This window comes from Panthera uncia, chromosome D1 (assembly GCF_023721935.1).
Source record: "Panthera uncia isolate 11264 chromosome D1, Puncia_PCG_1.0, whole genome shotgun sequence".
NCBI classification, from domain to species: Eukaryota; Metazoa; Chordata; class Mammalia; order Carnivora; family Felidae; genus Panthera; species Panthera uncia.
The window spans coordinates 79,108,234-79,129,055 of record NC_064808.1 but is presented as its reverse complement, the minus strand read 5'-3'; the positions used below and the strand labels follow the sequence as shown (position 1 = coordinate 79,129,055).

The 20,822-nt window shown below is 37.0% G+C and overlaps 1 protein-coding gene across 3 annotated transcripts in view; it reads right to left on the bottom strand.

Moving 5' to 3' along the window:
• The window catches only part of ARHGAP42 (Rho GTPase activating protein 42), a 313,165-nt gene that overhangs the window by 226,363 nt on the left and 65,980 nt on the right, over positions 1–20,822 (bottom strand). For all 3 annotated transcript variants that reach the window (XM_049620615.1, XM_049620604.1, XM_049620596.1), the window contains exon 2: positions 10,610–10,705. In XM_049620615.1, coding sequence (XP_049476572.1) covers positions 10,610–10,697 — 88 coding nt within the window. In that variant the 5' untranslated portion in view covers positions 10,698–10,705. The remainder of the gene's footprint in view (positions 1–10,609; positions 10,706–20,822) is intronic.

The window sequence follows — 20,822 nt, the reverse complement described above, 5'->3', positions numbered from 1 at the left end:
TTGCATCAAGGTTTCTAATCTAGAAATAGGTCAGTGTTTTCATGGTCAGGTAAATTTGATTGATGACACTGATAATGAAAGATAAAATAGGCTCATTTTACAAGCAGTTTGCAATAATGCCATGATCTTAAAATTAGCTGTCTCTGTATTAAAAACACTTAATTTTTTAAATAATCTCCTTTTTTATCTCCTTTTTTATAGCATTTATCAGTCTAACTTAATATATAGTGAACCTATACATTTTACCATCTAACTCCTCTGACAAACCCCCAATAGGGTGGGGATTATTTTTCTGCTTTGCACAATGATGTGTCTTTAGCACTCAAAACAGTGTCTGACATATCACAAGTGCTTGATAAGGCTTTACTGAATAAATGAACGAATGAATGAACGAATAAACAAAACCCAAGAGTGAAAGTTCCTGACCTAGGAGCCAGGCAATCAAGGTTCTAACTACTGTGACTTTAACAAATCATTCCGCCTGTTTCTAAAGCAAAATGATAGCTCCCATGTTCTTCAAGGTCTCTTTCCACTCTAAGATACTAAACTTGGGATTGAAACCAAGCCATTTCTAAGTAAGAAGTAACATTTACTGATAATTCAATATATATATATATATATATATATAGAGAGAGAGAGAGAGAGAGAGAGACAATAGTCTGTGCAACTTCCCACCCTCCCACCTCCACATGTACATGAAGAAGGTATGAGATCATCATAGTACTAAAGAAATGCAGCTTCCAGACAAAGATATAAACTACTCCACACCAAGAAAACTGAGATAAAATACTATCTTCAAAAGATGTTTTCAAAGCAGACTATCTTCAACATGAGCAGATAAACTCCAGTAAGTAAACTAGGAAATTACCAACAAACCGTAAACTATGCACTTAACACATACGCAGGCCACCACTTACCTTTATGGTACCTGATGTTTACCAATAGGCGATAAAACATGTTTATGTTATCATGCAAAAAATTAGGGAAAAAAACATCATTGTGGGTATGTCATGGTTCAGGCTTGCAATTACAAGCCAACCAATATGATTCCAATTTTACTAAGACATTCTGTTTACACAGAAAATAAAAGAGATGCACTCTAACTGGTTCTGTTGGTCAATGCAAGTGTATTAAAAGAAAAACATAGGTATCATACCCATAAGTTACATTATTAAAGTCAGGCTACCCATGCCCCATTTTCTCCTGGGCACAAACCCAGAGATACAGCCAAGTAAAGCATTTTTTAAAAAAGGTCATCCGGGGCAGTCTTCTTAAATCTTCCATAAGGCAGTCAGATTAACCTTTTTAAAATGCAAATATAACATCATTGCTCTGATTAACACACTGCAATGCTTCTCACTACCTTTAGGCTAAAATTGTACATCCCCTAACATATTAGGTCTTATCTACCTGCCCATAATCTTCACACATACCATTTTCCCCTCGGGTGTCCCATTTTATAGTGCCTTAGACTTAGTTGGCACTCAGGTACTTATTGAGTTTTACTGACAGGAAATACAGGCATAAACAGGCTAAAAAGAGTAGAAGAAAGGTACAAAAGCAAGTTCCTGAGTCTAATCTCTGATCCTTTTACTTATTAAAGTAACCAGCTTAGGTCCAATGAAGGAGTCATTCATGCTAAAACCCCAAGTTAACAAACAAAAACTTAAGCTTCTTTACCTGCTCTCTCAGAAAAAGAAGGCCTAAGTCAACCAACCTTTGCTTGTTTGCTTAGCACAAGTTACCTAACACAACTCCAAAACTTTCCTTTTCTCCATATAAGGAGAGTAACCCTGCTTTAACCAATCAGCAAGCTCCCAGTGCAATTTCTTTGCTCTTGTTCACTTTGGTCTAAAAATCTCTTGCCTTGTACAAGCTCTTCAGATCTCCTTTCTATCTGCTAGATTGGATGCTGCCTGATTCATGAATTGCTGAATAAAGCCAATAAGATAGATCTTTAAAATCTACTCAGTTAAATTTTATTCAACACAACTTGGGTTATTGCCCTTATAAAGGAGCCAAAAACAACCTATTAATTGTTGATTAGCCATGGCTGCCTCACTGCAGTTCACTTTATACAGTAGATGCTCTGAGTCAAGCATCCCAACTTTTCCAACTCTACATATGAACATGAACACAAAAGCACCAAGAGTACTGACTTTAGGGATACCAATATATTGTAGAGTAGACAAATTCACAAATACAGAATTTGTGAATAATGAGGCTCAACTATATGTTCCTGCATCGCAAGTTATATAGGGCTATGGCATTTATTTCACTATCTAGTTATTTTGCTGGGATTTGAGCTATTCTAAGTCACTAATCACAGATAAAAGTCCTTTCCCTCTCTATCCACTCACGTTGTAATTAGCCTTCTTTAAGTTATGTTGTCTTAAAAGGAGTATATTGCTTCCATGTTAGCCTCTAATTCAGTGAGGACCCACCAGGTCCTCAGGGATTGGCACACAGTCACCTAACATAACAGTCAATAAACACTAGATAATTTAAAGAATACAAAAATCCTTAGCTCTGGTTTGAAATATTCAAAAACACTACGAAATTTGTTCTAAATGATTCTCAAGTACATGCAAAAGTTAGATGTATGTATATGTCTGTATAAAACTTAGTTTATTACTATATTGAAAAGAATCATGCTAGACATATCCAAATACATATTTTATTGTTTAATATATGACACTAAAATTCTATTTATGTACCTTATAATGATGTTTCTATAAAGGTTCACTAGGTTTTGCAAGGGAACTATTCATGAAACAAATATTTACTAAGCTTCTACTGAATATAAAGCACTTAAGTACTATGCAGGAATAGAAATGTGAGTAAAACTTTCTAACCTCGAAGAGCATACAATTTTCTTTCACAAAAGAAAAAAAAGGGGAGTTTCATGGAATTAATGTAGACCAGTAAGTTAAGACAAATTTTTTTTTCTTTGAAACATGGGACTTGTGATATGTTTCAGGTTGTTTTTCAGAGCCTGAAATTTAAAATAAGCCCTTCAATTTCAAATTAAATCAAATTGCATTCTTTAAAACACAGAGCTAATATGATGAAAATCTCTCTCAAGTGGCATGTTTTTTTAAAGACAGGAACTCCACCTGAAATAAGCAACTTTCCCAGCTGTTTCAATTGGTAATTGTGGGTGGTTTCTGTGTGGGTGCAAAAATAGGGTGGTTAAAAAAAGTGGAAAACAATAATTCAATTGTCCAACTGAGAGCCATTAAGAAGTAAAATATGCTTCCTCTACAGAGTTCAAAAGAAAATGTTATTTGTATAAACAATTTAGGCATTTGGAAATGTTCCACTTTAATAGATGACTTCCTGATTTATATAACCACATTTAAGTCAGTTGTAATGAGGGTTTATAATAAGTAATAGATTCTCTTTTGATTCAGCAAATGAGAAGGTAATCTGTTTCCTATGTTTAATAAAAATCACAGGTCTCTTTGGAAGAGTTCTGTTGTAGTTGGTAATGACATTGTCTCTGGTTTGCAAATTTTTTTCCTAAGAAATGCTCAAGAAAAGTTGAATGGCCACACTCCATCTTAAAATATTAATAATATCTGTATGGATGAATATTTACAGCTCATCACCAAATTCTGAAGAAAACCTTTCCAGAAAGTATTTCATAAGTTAATACTTTAAAAGATGAATTTTACTGGGGCATCTGGGTGGCTCAGTAGATAAAGCATCCAACTTTGGCTCAGGTCATGATCTCACAGTTCCTGAGTTCGAGCCCCACATCAGGCTCCACACTAATAGTACAGAGCCTGCTTGGGATTCTCTCTCCCCTCCTCTCTCTGCCCCTCCCCCACACACACATTCCTTCTCCCCTCTCAAAATAAATAATAAACTTTAAAAGTTAAATTTTATTAGTTTAAGTTGAAGACAATAGGTTCTTTTTTAGTTAAAATCATTTATGATCTTTTAAGTACATTTCCTGGGTTTATAAATATATCAGTTATTATTTTTAACCTGAAACACAGGTTACTACCTCAAAGTGTTTTTATGCTATATAGGAATCCTTTTAAAACACACAAAGGAAACCATTTGCCATGCCTCCCACCCTGGACTATATTCTTATTTATCACTTGCAAAACTGGATTGAACAGTACCTTTCCATTGGACCTAACAGATGTATCCTCGAAGTGGATGGATTTATTTGGCAAAAATTTATGCATTCATTCCCCATAGTAATTTCTCTAACAAAGAAAATGAAAAAGAAACTTCCAACTACTCCTTTGAAAAGTTTCTTCCACTTCATACCCTCTGAGCAGGCATCAATGATCACTCTCAGGCTCCTGTCTATACATACCAAAGTGATTCAGACTTACACAGTTAAGTCACTTTACCACTGTATCACACTTCTGAGAGGTAATCAAACAACAAATATTTGCACCTAGGCAAGGCACTCCTGGCTCAGGAAGACACAATGAAGCCCTTGTGACTTGAAATGTCACTATTTTAAATTTGTCTTAGTCTCACCTTTTGACATATTCTCCTAAAGAAGGAACAGGAAAGAACCTAAAACGTAGAGCACACTACAGACAACAGAGTATACAAAACTTGGTTCGGTTTGAGTTACCATCCATCCATCTAAACACATATAATTTGTACACAGGTTTCCATATAAAAGGTGTTGTGTTTTTTTTTTTTTTTAAGATGTAACAGGTCTTCATTCTAAGAACTATTAAGCACTAACCATCATTATTGCTATGTCTGCATACCTGCATTCAAAACAGTAAATACATGAACTAGAATACATACATTAGTTATGTCAGAAAAATGTGAGCAATTATTACGAATGTATTTTGATCTGAATTACCTAATTGATGGCCTCATTTCTCCACTCAGAGCTGGGAGTTATAACCTTAGTTGACAAGTGGTTGTGTGTTGTCTGTCTCTACCACAGGAATTTTCTGTTTAGGTGTGTCTAAAGGAATGACGTCTCCACCTAAAATATTTACTAGCAAACTGACTCTCCTTCTTGGTAAATGTTTAATCTCTTAAGAGCAAGGTTCATGTTGTCCAAAACTTTCCTGAGAGTTACCACAGGCCATCATACAACATCGCTAACCAAGCTGTTTATGCACAATTGCAAATGGACTTTTCAATGGTTTCCAAGATTACATAGAATGAACAAGATCTGCCTCATATTAAATGACTCATATTTTTATTGGCACTAGTGCAGGCTGACTAATATCTGATTTTTAATCTAGACTTTTAAGACTTTGGTTAAAAGTGGTTTCAAATTATAGGCACCAAATACAGGAACAAAACAAAGTAACTTTCAATCCCCAACCCTGGTATGGATATAAATTCTGAAGTGATAAACTAAGATTTACAGCCCTTTATTATCCTATACTCTCACATGCTAAATTCACCTAGCAAAACAACCTGTCTAATAGGTAGATTCACATTAATAACTTTGAGCTTCTATTGTTTGAACGAGCCAGTGTAAACAGTGTTTTTAAATGGATAGTATTTTATTTTTTGTAGAGATAGCCTTTATTTCCTACTAGTAAGGTTTTAAGGCTAGACATGACTTTGGAAGTTATCAATTCCCATGCATGTCTTTACACCAGTACTGACACAGTGGGCATCGATTTTTGCATTTACACACATATTACTTACTATGTAAATATAGTTAAATGATGGTACATTTGGTATCTGGTCTACCCATATAATTCTTTAAGAAGGATGGAGTCTTACACCAGTTTGTAATCACTCCATACCCTCCCTCACCAATTTCTAAGCCCCAAATGTCCAGCTGGTGAACTCCTAGCTCCCTCCTAACTCAAGATCTTTAGTCAGTTCAAAAACTAAAGCAGTATACAAAGCAGGCAATTAGAGCAGCTGTGAGAAGTTAAGTTGGATGGATTCAACAAGCTGCTTCCCACCAGGCTAGCTCTGTAATTGGCAGATAAAAGGGAGCCATCAAAAGCTAACGTACAGTTCACTTATCCTTAGAGAAGAGGAGTAATGACCTCTAACTGCTCTTAAATGGAAAGGAGGGTGCTAAAGAGAGAGCTCAAGGATGCTGTCTTGCTTGGGACTTCAATTCTGGAAACAACTGACTTGTTCTCTGAGCCTGAGAAATTCCAGACTGGGTCCCAGACAACTAATTACATTTTGCTCCCTTCCAAGCCAGCAATGTCTCACTAATGCTGAAAATGAAACAAACAAAAAAACCCCAGCAAGCACAAGTCCAAAAGGGTGAGAGCAGAAGGGGACACATGACGAGTGGGACTGACTTACAGACCAGACACAGGCCTACACATCTAAAACACTCCCGGAACAGCTTCCACAAATTAGGTAATTATATTGATATGGAAACAGCACCTTCTTTTCCTTACTTTGCTCAGAATCTGTTTTTCGCCATATTCCACTATAAGCACATTGAAAGCAGACATCTTATTCATCTTCCTACCACCTTCCCACCCATTCCCACCACAACTCACAGACAAAAAGTCTGCAAATGTCTTGACTTTACAAGTTATTTTTCATTGACATTGCTTACTTATAAAGAAGTTTTTGTAAGTCATCGTTTTTAGTGGTTATATCATTGGTAAGTCTTAAAATTCCTCTGGCTGAGAGTGTCATGCTATTATTACTCAATACTACGTACGAGTCACAGCGGTCCCTATTTCATTCCTCTTATTAAATCAGAGGAATAAGAGGCTGAAACTGGGGCTTCAACACGCTATTTTAAACAAAGCTGAAACTATGTACCTTCCCATGCAGAATTAAACCTGATGAGAAAAATAAAAATAAATAAAACTGATAAAGGTGGGTAAGGATAGTTCTTTGCACTGTATCCACTCCAGCCTTACCCAACAGTGTCAGGGATACATTCCTAGGTCACTATCCTTGGAACGACAACTTGCAATATCCTCATCATTCCTTCAGGTTAGGAACAGTTATTCAAGTCTTTTCCTCTTTCTTATACAGTTATTTCAAAATGTTTAGAATGTATTTGAGGGCTCAGATAAAAAGTGTTGGGTGGTGAGGATATGCGAACATACCTATATTTTTACTTTATTTGTTTCTTACAATTTTTTTACAATACTTTTTGCTCTAAGTTAGGTTTTCCTAATAAAGTTTTAATGTTTAACTCAGATTCCCAATAACAGGAGCTACATAAGTCTCCTGATTGAAAGCAACAAGCAATATTATATCTACCCCTACATAGCATTCATCTTCTGTCCCCCAATCTTTTATCTAACTCCTTAAAGCCCTCAAAATACTAGAATTTCATCTACCATTCACTGCCCACCATAAATGTTAACCTACTGATCAATTCACACTTTTCAAATCTAATCTGCAAGAGCCACAACAACATCCATTTAGCCAAAGTGGAAAGAGACAAGCAGACCAATGTTGAATATCAAATTCACCACAACTTGTGAAAATCACCTAACATGCCTGAAATGCTGCAGGGCATGTATTTAAAAACCCTACCACTGCAGTTACATGTGACTTCAAGAAGGTATTGTAAGTAAGAAGTTTAATGGAAATTAAGAGAAATATGCAGAAATGTTTACTGTACTCTTTAGGAAGACCAACTACAAGAACCTTAAATGTTCTAGAGTTTATTTCATAAGTTTATGTATATGAACCTGATGGAATAATTTGAAGTCATGAAATCATTAAGAATCATAATATCTATGAAAACCCAGAAGTATTTACCATAATCTTCTTTAAAAGAAAACAAATTTATATATATATAATACATGTAATATATGTATATACATGTATACATAATATGTATATAATACATATATAATATGTATTATATACATATTATATATAAGTAAATACATATATAATATGTATTATATACATATTATATATAAGTAAAAAATTAAAGTTTATAGGGAAAATTATGTCATTTATTCAACAATTTAAGGGTCTACCATGAGTCAGGCCCTAGGTCAGGGGCCAAAGCTAAAGTAGTTTTAAAAAAAGAAAAGACAGATCTGGCCTCTGCCTTCTTTGAACTACAATTACACTACTAAGTGAAAATAAATGCTATTATATAAATATGTGGGTTTTACTTTTTCTAAATAATAGTGCTAACATAGTAGTATTTTAGTAATATAATCTAGGCTTTTTGGCCAGGTGTGTGTTACAAAGCCTATGCTGGGGGCTAGACATTTATGAAACAAATGTCAAGAAGTATTACACAAAAATGACAACCATTGTTCCAAGTGCCAGTGGCGCATGATCACTGATGGTGCCCTTTCTCATTCATTCTGTAAAGAGAAAGAAGTCATGCTGTTGAGGCCCATGTGGCAGTCCTCAACCTTCTTCCAACACGGCTCAGCTACTTTTCATCACAGCATCACAGGGAGGAGGAGTCATTGATGACTTCAAGAGACCAGCTACCTCTATACCCACTCAGAGTAGCTAACACTTCTAAAGGAAAAACCCAAAAAAGTGACCACCTGGCACAGCCCCTCTGAAAGCCTGCCACCTTGACCACCCTGTTGTATGCATAATGCAAATCCCATATGCAGCAAGATCTTGTTGAAGAACTCTGCATTCTGCCAGTGATTTCTCCAGAAGGAACTTTTGTGAATGTAGGCAAGCTAAAGCCACACAGTGAATCCGACTCATTCAGCTTATCTTCTCCTGAGAGCCTCTTTTTGGTGGGGATAAAATTGCCTTTTCCTCTCACAGCTAGGTTTGGACTTGCTACTTAGGTTTTCAGAAATAAAAATATACTGTTTATGAATACATATATAACTGACAAAACAATGAAGAAAAAGAAATGGTAGAGGAAGCAGAGGAAGGTGATTGTGGAGGGGCATGTCAGGGATTATGAATCCTTGCTACTCAAAGTATGGTCCATGGACCAGCAATGTCAGTATCACCTTTAAGTCCGTTAGAAATGCAGAATCACACACTCCACCTAAGATCTTCTGCATCAGAATCTGCATTTCATAAGATCTCTAGCTGTTTCATATATACATTAAACTTTGAGAGTCACTGTTCAAAACACCTGTAATATTCTGTTTTTTACACCTGGAAGGTGAGTACATTTAGTATTATCTCCTAAATGTACATATTCTATACAGACTTTTGATTATGTGGCATGTCTCTAATTCAGCCTCAAATGGACCCACTATCTACAAACTGTTAAGTAGTGATTGTTAAAATGTAGGGAAAAGGAATGCTACATGAATCTGATCTTCAAACAGTAAAATCAGATACAGATTAAAACTTCAGAGATCACATAACCCAACCTCTTCACTTTATGGGAGATAAAACATCTGAATCACGAATGGGCATGTCTAGGGGTCAGACTGCTTAATTATTAAGGCAAAGTTGGATTAGGGCTCAAGTTTCCTGATCCTCAGTAATGTTCTCTATCCTATAGTAATACTGGTTTAGTACATCATAACTGATTTCTTTCTTTATAAACAAATACTCATGTTAAAAGAAAAATCAAGCTGGGGCACCTGGGTAGCTCAGCTGGTTGAGCAACCAACTTCAGCTCAGGTCATGAGCTCGTGGTTTGTGACTTAGAGCCCTCAGTTGGGCTCTGTGCTGACAGCTCAGAGCCTGGAGCCTGCTTTGGATTCTGTGTCTCTCTCTCTGCCCCTCCCCCACTCATGCTCTGTCTCTCTCTGCCTCCGAAATAAATAAACATTTAAAAAAATAAAAAGAAAAAACAAAAATCAAGGGGTGGGTGCCTGGGTAGCTCAGTTGGTTAAGCGTATGACTTCAGCTCTGGTCATGATCTCACAGTTCTTGAGTTCGAGCCCCGCATCAGGCTCTGTGCTGACAGCTCAGAGCCTGGAGCCTGCTTCAGATTCTCTCTCTCTCTCTCTCTCTCTCTCTCTCTCTTTCTGCTCCTCCCCCATTCATGTGCGCACATGTGCTCTCTCTCTCTGTCTCTCTCTTTCTCTCTCTCAAAAATAAACAAACATTAAAGAAAATTTTTAAAAATAAAAATTAAAAAAAAGGAGAAATCAAGGGGCACCTGGATGTCTCAGTCGGTTCAGCATCTGACTCTTGATTTCAGCTCAGGTCATGATCCCAGGGTCCCACATTGATCTCCATGCTCATTGCACGGAGCATGGAGCCTGCTTAAGATTCTCTTTCTCCCTCCCTCTGCTCCTCTCCCTCACTCACGTACTCTCTCTCTCTCTCTAAAATAAAATTTAAAAAGAAGAATACATTTTTAAAAAGAGAGAAACCGGTCTTACATTTTTTAAAAAGTAAAATAATTCTTAAAACCAGTACCTTGTATATTTAATAGTGGATGTCCAATATGTATTTGAGTGAATGATTCACTTTGAGGCAGAGACAAACATTGTTATCTACCTCTTATCAAAGGGCTGAGCTAAATTATAGAATGATGAATAAATAATTTCCTTATGGAAAAAAACAAGAGTTCAATTTTTAGACAATATATAATACTCTCCTCTACAATAACCAAAAATTTCCCTAATACTTTTATTAAAGTCAGAATATTTTACATGTTTAGTATTTGGGTACGTGAAATCTGTTTGATTTCAATGAAATCACTATCTGAAGCAGGACTTTTAAATTACATAGAATATTAAAGAACAGTAGTACTCACCAATACTAATTTCATCATCTGTTTCAGCATCACCAATACATTCAAATTGGAAATCTTGCAGTGACTGGGAAAATTTCTGTACTGCCATAGACAGATCTGCAATTAAAAAGTTTTAAAAAATTGTAAGTTGAAGATACCATGAGATACTCTAGAGTTTCCATGTGTATTATTATATAACTCTGATTTTAATACTATATTTACCAGAACCTTTCAAATATTAGCTTGACAAATTTAAGCAGAATTTAAGGAGACTACTAAAGAATGATTTTAGGAACTGGATCTGCTCTGCTCACTGGGGATTTGCCCATGTAAGAAAGTTTTTGGTGCTAGTTGTGTATTATATGGAAGCCAATTCCCAAAGCCTTTATGAAAGAACTACCATTCACTCCCTATAAATGGAGAATTGATAAAAAAAAAAAAAAAAAAGAAAAAAGAATGCTACTAAGGTTGCTGGTGGGGTGGGGTGAAAGGGAGGGGAAAGCAGCCAACCTTTGATTAGAAAGGGTCACCAGTATATGGACTATAGAGCAGGTACGGAATGTGTTTTTAACCAATAAACTACTGAATTAGGTCTCCTAAAGTGAAAGACCACCTGAAAGGCTATTTACAAATAACCTTGTAATTTATAGGGGACCTCAAGCTAAATATATTCTTCAATCCAGGCTTCAGCCTGAATAAAGTCCAGAGTGTGACTAAATCCAGAAGAATTCTTTATTCTTGGAGAGAATAAAGTAAAGCCCAGAATAATGAGAAGTAAATCCCTGGGATACAGCCTAACAGAGTGATTAAGAATGCAGACTCTGGAGCCAGGCTGCCTGGGTGGAAATCCAAGTCCCACCAAGTATTTGCTATGTGACCTTGGGCAAATTATTTAACTCCTCTGAGCCTCTGTTTCCTCATCTGTAAAAAGTGAATAATAATGGCATAACCACCATAGAGTTCTTTCAAGGACTGAGCAAATTAATGTTTGCAAAGGATTCTGAACTGAGCCTGGCATTTAATAAACACTGTATAAGTTTTTTAAGTAAAATTATAAATCACTCTGAGAGTGCAGCATCACAGCGGCTTTAAAGGTTCCACCTCTCAGAGCCACTCTGATCATCCATACTAACCTTTCCACAGAAGTCTGTGCCAGTAGGAAAACATACTTTTCTGGAATTCACTATACACTTCACTTAGTGGTATTTCCCATGGGTTCAAGTCCAATACATGAACTCTTAATTTTAATTTAAGCAACAGGACCCAATGAAGACTCTCTCCTTAACTAGTGTTTAGTCAGGCTCCTCTGAGCCCTCATCTTGTCTAGTTTTCTGCCTTGGCTCTCAGTCCTCACTCGGCCTACAAAGCCCAGTTTTAGCAAGAATCTTGCCAAGTCAGTTTAGAGAAAACTCCCCAACTCTGGATACCCGACCAAAATCTTCATCCCCTACATTTAGTCCTTCACCTGCCTTCACCAAGAATCCTCCTTATCTTTGATGTCTTCTCCTAGTAAATGGAATGGTGTTCCATCCACCAACACCCGCTCTATCCTGGCCTCAAGCCTGCTCCTTGGCTATAAATCCCCACTTGTTCTTGTTGCATTCAGAGTTGAGTATTCTCTCTCTCCCCTATTGTGTGTGGTAAGCTTGACACCTTTAGCAGTCTTGAATAAAGTCCTCCTTAACATTTTAACCAGTGTCAGCATAATTTTTTCTTTAAGAGAACACTTGTGATCTTGTGCCTAGACATGACGTCAGGACTTACTGTGGTAACCCACCATTCACGAAACCGTAAGCAGCTATCAATGTAAGTACTCATGAATGAACAGATCTTCAAAGATTAAGGTCACTTTTCTGTGTCACTATTACCCAAAGAACTCACCAACACCCTGAACAAATACAATTTTGAAGATGACAGGCCTCAAGCTTCAGAGAGGCTCTAAAAAAAAAAAAATCAAAATACACACACGAGACAGATTTTTTGAAAAAACAAATTACTCTCTGGAAAGATGATGGTACTCATAGATAACACCTCTTTTCACAAGAGGACTAAAACTTTGGGCCAGCTACACATTCTGCTTGAGAGGTACTTTCAATTTAAGAGAGAAAGTTTTAGGGGCACCTGGATGGCTCAGTAGGTTAGGCGACTGACTTCGGGTCAGGTCATGATCTCACAGTTTGTGAGTTCGAGCCCCATGTTGGGCTCTGTGCTGACAGCTCAGAGCCTGGAGCCTACTTCAGATTCCGTGTCTCCCCTCTCTCCACCCTTCCCCTGCTCACGCTCTGTGTCTCTCTGCCTCTCAATAATAAATAAATGTTTAAATTTTTTTTTAAAAAAAGAGAGAAAGTTCGATCAGCTTAAGAATGTCTCTGGACTGGACTTTCAAGAAGAAAGATGAAGAGAGCCTTCTTAATGAATTAATAGTCAATGAAAACACAAACACTTTATTAGAACTAGACTTCACCAATTACCTTTGAGGCCTTGGACAATCATCCATCCTTCCATTTTTTCTTATCTTTACAATAGAGCAGTAATACTGATCTCACAGGATTGTTCTAAAGACTAAATGAAGTATGTGCCTGGTACATACTAGGCAACTCAATAAGCGGTATCAGTTATTATCATTCAAGTCCAGCTCATAAAAGTGGGGAAGTTGCCTGGCCTTCTAGACAGAAGTGCACTGTGCAGAAGTACGCATTTATCTGATGGTGCACAGCTCTGATACGATGGATAGAGAAATCATAACACCCTACATCAAATGTTATGAGAAGACAAAGAAAGAAAGTAGACTCCTGGGATATTTTAAGCCAAGCTATATGTGCGTACTCTCCCTGAGACAGGGAAAACATCCCATTTAATGTCCCTGTATTTTTCTATGTACAATATAAAGAGCTTATGGTAAAATGGATTTGAAGTCACAGAAGCAATTCCTACAGTAGAGTTGAGATGAGGGATGGTACATACAGGTGAAATCAGTGTGCTTACGAGAACTCTGTAAGACAGATCGTTCCTTCTCTACCCTCCTCACCACTAATTCCTCTCAGTTTCCCCTCAAATTCAGTGAGCTATCTGGAAGCTTTGTCGAAAGGAACTCTGACACAACATCCCACAACCGACCATTTATTCCTGAACTACTCTTTGCTTGCTCCTTCACTAAGAAAGATAATCTGCTTTCTCCTTTCACAGACATCACAGTTGGTGCACTAGAATAATGCCTGTCCCCAGACAAGAACACAGGAGCCCACTTTACCGGCTACTCTTGTCAACATAGCCAAGTGATTGAGAGTGTGAGTTCTAGCAGCAGATTACCTGGGCTAATTTCCTGCCTCTACCTATCAGTGACATGACTGTGGGCAAGTTCCTTAACTTCTCTGTACCTCAGTATCCTCATCTGTTAAGTGGAACAGAATGTGTCTCTCAGGGTTACTGTGAGGAGTAAATGAGTTAAATATAGATGAAGAACTTAAAACAGTGTCTGGCACATTGTTAAGCATTTAAAAAATGTTGGCTAATTTTTATTTAAGCCTTCCATTTGGGTAGAGTAATGTCATTTCCTCAATAAAGATGAAGTTCTATACTTTCTGAATTCCCCATAATTCTGTACTTAAAAACATTAAAATACAGATATGTTAACTTGTAGAAAAAAAAAAGTGTTGGCTATTTCCATGTAAACATCTTAGAAAAGAAAAAAAAATGTTTCAGGAATGAAGGTAGCAGCTATTAGACCTTAGATAACCTTGGAAAGTACGCAAAAAAACCCACCTGTTGACAGCAGTTTCAAATTCTCTCTTACTGCACTGCAACTGGGCTATGACGGAGACAACCTGATTATTCAGTATTTCTGAGTAAGAGATACATGTCTATTTCAACACTAGAATGAAAACTGCACAAATGATCTCTGCATAGTCCTTTTGGGAGCATAATGAGACAGAATTATATTTCAAAAACTTGGTTCTCAAGTTAATTCAGATAACAATTCCAAAATAAAGGGAAGTTCAAAATATGACTTATTTTCAACTTCAAGTGTCTGGGTTCTTGATTTTCCTTTTATTTGTTCTCCTTTACTAAAAACCATAGTAATAATCAGGTCAAAAATATTACCAAGATAAAGAACTTGCCAGATATTTTCTGCCAGTAACATTGGTCAGTCTGCAAAATGAGGAATCCAGCTCACAGCTTTTAATCTTGGCTCCATGTCACTCTGAACTAGAAAGCACAACACCTTCAACTGACTTGAAACTGCATGAAACTGGAGGGAGGGTAGGGTAGGTGATGGGTATTGAGGAGGGCACCTTTTGGGATGAGCACTGGGTGTTGTATGGAAACCAATTTGGCAATAAATTTCATATATTAAAAAAAAAAAAAAAGAAACTGCATGAAACATACTATTCCTTAAATGTCTAAAATTCCTAAACAATGCCCAGATGCATACAACAGAAGTACTGGTTCTAAAACCTTCTAAATAAAATTGATTCACATCTGATTAAAACCTAATTTTTAAAATTCTATTGTTCAATTTTAAAGTATCAAAATGTATAATGATAAGAACCTACATTTTCTCTTAGATACAAAAAGAAAGATCAAGTGTATAAAACATGACAGAGAATTCTAGTTTAGGCAAAAGTGTGTCTTTCTACCTATTTCTATTAGAACTTGAGAACAAACAAGAAAAAAATCCCAGTCAGAGCTGCCTGGCCACATTCTAAGGTGAATGCAGAGGAATAACATTTACTAGCAAGCAAGAATGTACATAGTAAAGATGTCATTAAGTAGCACCCGTACCATATCTTTTCCATTTGTCTAACCTGCAAGTTAAGCACGGTTGTCTTCACATGTATTCACATTAAGTTGGAAGAAATTACACTAGGCTTTAATTAGTCAGGAATGTTTTTATATCAAAGAGTTAACCTATAGCACCCATGATTAGATGATGCAAATGAAACATTAAACTTCATTTCATTAGAGAAATAAAACACACTTAATAAATAATTATAACTCTTCTTATACATTAGGAGCCGCCTTTTACTTTAGAAGTGTTAATGAAATTATTTTTACAATGTTATCTATGGAGGTGAGCTATATTTATGTCAGAGCAAGTACAACCAGCAAGTCTACTGGTACAAGGCAGTTCTTCCTGAAACCCAGTTGATCTGAGATTGAATTTAAGATTCAGAGGGGCAATGTGTTGCAGACATATGTGTTGTAGAATTATACTCACACTACCATGCAGAAGGCAGACAGTACAAAGCAACAGGAATACAAAGGTAAACATAAGATATAACCTTTCCTCCAAACGGGTGCAGTCCAATAGGAACATGGGGCATGTAAATAAATCCTATCATAGGTCAATTGATAAAGTGTCTTACAGAGGTTAATAACACCATCACTATAGGGGCACCTGGTGGCTCAGTCACTTAAGCATCCAACTTTTGATTTCGGCTCAAGTCATGATCTCAGAATTCATGAGATGGAGCCCACAGCTCTGAGCTGACAGCACAGAGCCTACCTGGGATTCTCTCTCTCCCTCCCTCTCTCTCTCTCTCTCCCTCTAAATAAATAAATAAATAAATAAATAAATAAATAAAACTTAAAAAATAAATAAATAACACCATCACTACAGATGGTACTTACTACATGCTGGATACTTTTCCAAGTACTTAATGTAAATTAAACCATTAATTCTCAAAACAGCCACAAAAAGCAGATATTATCACTCCAACTTTACAGATAAAAAAACTGAGGCACAGACAAGTTAAGTGACTTCCCCAAGTTCATACAAGCTAGTAAATAACAGCCAGATTTTCAACCCAGGAAGCCTGGCTCCGGAATCCCCATTTAACCATACTGCCACACTGCTCTGCACATAAAGGAAGCAAATAAGAAGGCAAAATCAGGGGTGCCTGGGTGGCCCAGTTAAGCGTCTGACTCGTTTTCAGCTTGGTCATGATCTCACAGTTCATGAGTTTGAGCCCCACATCAGGCTCCATGCTGACAGCGCAAAGCCTGCTTAGGATTCCGTCTCCCTCTCTCTGACCTTCCTCTGCTTGCTCTGTATCTCTGTCTCAAAATAAATAAATAAACATTTACAAAAAAAAGAAGAAAAAGGCACAGTCAGTTCTGCTTGAGTGCATAGGGGAAGGCTTCTCACAAGAATCAATGAAAACAGAGACTTAAAAGATTTGACAACACACTAGGCATGGCCAAGTTTACAAAATGTACAGGATCTTCCAAAAGGCATCTTCTACCTACATATCCAACCACACCTATCAAGATTCACTCCAAGCTGGGGTACTGGTTAACACTAGAAACAAACATCCAGTCTCTTATAATTATGTTTATATTGTTATTCCACTTTCTAGAGATATACTCTTCTCCATGGTCTCTTTCAAGAATTTGCTCAAGCTCCCATTTCCTCCAAATATCCCTTCCTGATCCCTTCTAGTTTAGCATAATCTCCTCTTATATTTTCCACTCCATGCTGTGACTCGCTTGCTATGCATCCTCTATTTTACCTTTTACCCTATTCACCCTGTTTTAAATAGTGTAATAAAGGTAGGAAGTTTTATCATCTGCAAATACTATCCAAGTATTCAGCACCATTTCTTACACAAGTGAGCTCACTTTTTGAAAGCATGAATCTCTGTAAGGTAGATAAATTCTTTCAACTTTCCGGATGCCTTCCACCTTCCCTTCTCCTTACTCTTGCAAACACCTGATGTGGCTTTTCAACCACTGGTAAAATGTGGATTGTCAACTTTCCAAAAATAATAAGTAATAAAATGTTTTTCTATTTACAAGAAGCTTTGATATACATTCACAATGATAGCAAGAGTATTGATAACATGTTTTATTATTTCAAAACTCTTACATATTTTTTCCTAATTCTCACACAAAACTATGAGGGCTGACACTCTGAAATTTAAGTACTAACTTAATTAGCCCAATGTCTAAGGAGAGCCGGACTCCAATCTGGACAGGTCTTCTACTCCCCAAATATGACATTCTCTCTGCTACAAAGCACAGCTAATTCCCAATGACTAACAGGCACTAAAACCAGGGAGGGTGTGTCCTTTAACAACATCTAACTAAGCCCTTATCTGCTCTATAAACTCTAAAATAGTAAGACTCCAAGTATGGAACTATACATTAGAGCTAGCTATGCTCATTAGCATGGTATAAGGTAGCAGCAAACATACGTTAGATAGTCATTATGAAACACCATGCTAGAAGCCAAAGGACACACACAGCATTCTTACACTTTCTAATGCCACAAGATAACTGAATAATATTCTAGGTGTTAAGCTTTTTGAAGGTAGATATATATTCTTCATCTCATTTTGCCCTTAGTGCCCAATAGAAAGCAGACTCAAAAGAGACCAGAGGGACCAGAAATACAGAAGTGTACACCAATGTGTTAATATAAAAATCCACTATAGATTTTACTTTACTGAAAAGCTTATGGCATTGGGAACATACATGAGTATAAATGGAAGCCTTAACTTACTAAAAAGTATACTGAACACTACACTGCAGAATATTCAAGAAATTATCCACTAAGCCTGGGTTTTTAACACCTGCAGTTATGTTTTTAGTGTTCTCTCTGAGAGCCACAAATGTCAGACTGATAGATGGAGAAAAGTCAAAGGAAAAGAACACTAGGTGTGGTCAAGTATTATAAAAATGCAATGAGAACTTGTCAATAAAAATCATTTCTATGGCTCTTATCTAAACAAAGTTTTAAAGGCCCACTTTGTTATTTCCCTATTTACATAAATGGGTAGAAAATACTGGTTGTCCAATATTAACAGTTAAAGAAAAGTCTTCATAAAGAAGGTCCAGGACAAAGCTTAGTACTACTAGTCACTCAATATATGTATCTTGAGCTAAAGTGAAAATGAGTGACTTACAGTAATGGGATCAAGCAATTTTCTTTCCTTGCAGGCCTTGAGAAACGCTGTTGCATGTAGCAATAGCCATGTTCACAGGAGGTCACCGAAGACAAAAATCACAGAGGGCAATGGGGCACTGATGCCGTTCTTCATCCCTCTGGAAATGCAAAAAGAACAGACTACTCTCGGCCACTAAATTAACTTGCTGTATTTGCGAATGGAACAACATTGCTTTGGCACTGTAAAGGTGGCCTAGCTTTAGATGTCTTCATTCATTTTTATGCTATATGTGTGTTCAGGGTATTATTTCTGGATCCTGTTTTGGACAAATGTACCTTTGTGGTAGGCAGTGTAAATCAAAGCATCTGTTTTCAGTGATAGTCTTATGTGATGAATGTTGCTCAGATCTGGGAAGAAGTCCTTCATTAGAATCAATCATTCTTTCATGTCATGAATTAAGTGTGCACATGAGTGGAACAGATATGGTCACCAATCCTGGGACCTCCACGTACTGCATGCAATGTGTCTTAGAGCAAGCACTTAGCTTCCCTGAATCTCAGGTTCTACATGTACAAAAAAAAGATAGTAAACCCTTGTGAGACTGTCATGAATATTACACAAAACTAGCTTAGCACAGTGTCTGGTACAGAACAGAACAAACTTGAAATACTGGTTCTCAACAAATGTTGACTATTAAACCACTATTTACTAAGATGGCAAATGCAGAATATGAAATATTTTCATTGTAAGCATAACACATTTAGTCTGTGAATTAAATTAGTATCTTCAGGACAGCTTCAGTGAAAAAAAATAGTGCTGACCTCTAAGACCAGTTTGTAATCCCATAAGTGATATGTGTCTGGCAAGTAGCTCCATAAGATTCCAACCTAAAAACAAACAGGAACCAACAGTTGGGCAGATTTTATCCGCAGTTTCAATAAAGCTACAAATTCCATGAAAATTAAAAATGAAAACCCACAAAGGCTTCACTGCTACTAGAAGTAAAGTTAAAAATAGAAAGTTCAAAGTATGAAGTAAACCACCCATCTTTCTACCCTGGGGGAAAAACTTGAAAAAGGAAGGGTAAGGAAACAATGGCACACTGTAGTTTCTCAAGATTCTCTCCCTTCCTCAATAAGCATTCCTTTGCTGCCTTTGACTTTTCTCTTCCTCACACTCACACTTTCCTGTATGATTAGTCCTCAGTCACCTTGTTTTACCCCAAAACTTGTTTTCTTTCAAAAAGTACTGTACATTGGGGCACCTGGGTGGCTCAGTTGCTTTAAGCAGCGACTTCGGCTCAGTTCATGATCGCATGGTTTGTGGGTTCAAGCCCCTGAACAGCTCAGAGCCTGGAGCCTGCTTCAGATTCTGTATCTCCCTCTCTCTCTGCCCCTCCCCCACTCATGCTCAGTCTCTGTCTCAAAAATGAATATGTTAAAAAAAATTTTTTTTAACTACTGTATATTTATATGCAGGAAACTCCAAAGTGGGGGTTTAACTCTGAATGCTGCACTTCCAAGCAAAATTGAATAAAATATCCCCCGCCTTTTTTTGATTTAGGTAAAAAACACTGACATGGAGAACTTCGCAGGTTTCCTAAGCTTCCCAGCAACACAGGATGTCCTGGCACATTTTCCTGGTCTACTATCCCACCCATACCTCTCCCTAGTCCAATCACTCATTTCCTACTACTTGCCAAGCACCTACAACTTACACTCTTACAAACAGATACAGCAACAGTGAAGTGTTTTAGTGTTCTACCCTCACCTCCAGCCCACTTTTCTTTTGACTACCTGAAGTATCCTATCTATCGAAGATAATGACTCAGGAAGAGTATTTAGTGTTACCTTACCTTTCATGTCACACAGTAGCCTATTGCTAATTCTTAAAGCTTACTTTTTCTATCAGCACCTTCTTGATATTATATACCAAACACATTTGTGATAAAATTGGACTAGTTAAATTATCTTCTTAAAGCACCACATGAGTTGTTACCTACTATGCAATTCAAGCATATCATCTTTCTATTAGGTTTTTCAGGACATCTTTTTTCTCAAACTTCTTTACATCCTCAAATATGCCTTGGCCAAACAAACCACTCTAAACTTTAGTTCTCTCAACATCCATGAAGTCATTCCCCATGTTGGAAATATCCCTTTGCTTTCTGTTAATGACCTTCAAATGTCTTCAAATACAGAGGTACTCACAGCTCTGCTGTGAAGCTTCATCATACCTCAAAGAACATCTGGCTGTACTTGAAGATGAAGCATGTAGCTCCCTTCAGTCTTTTTGAAGCAACTTTAAGACCTACCTCTCCAGATTAATCTAAAAGCCACTCTAAA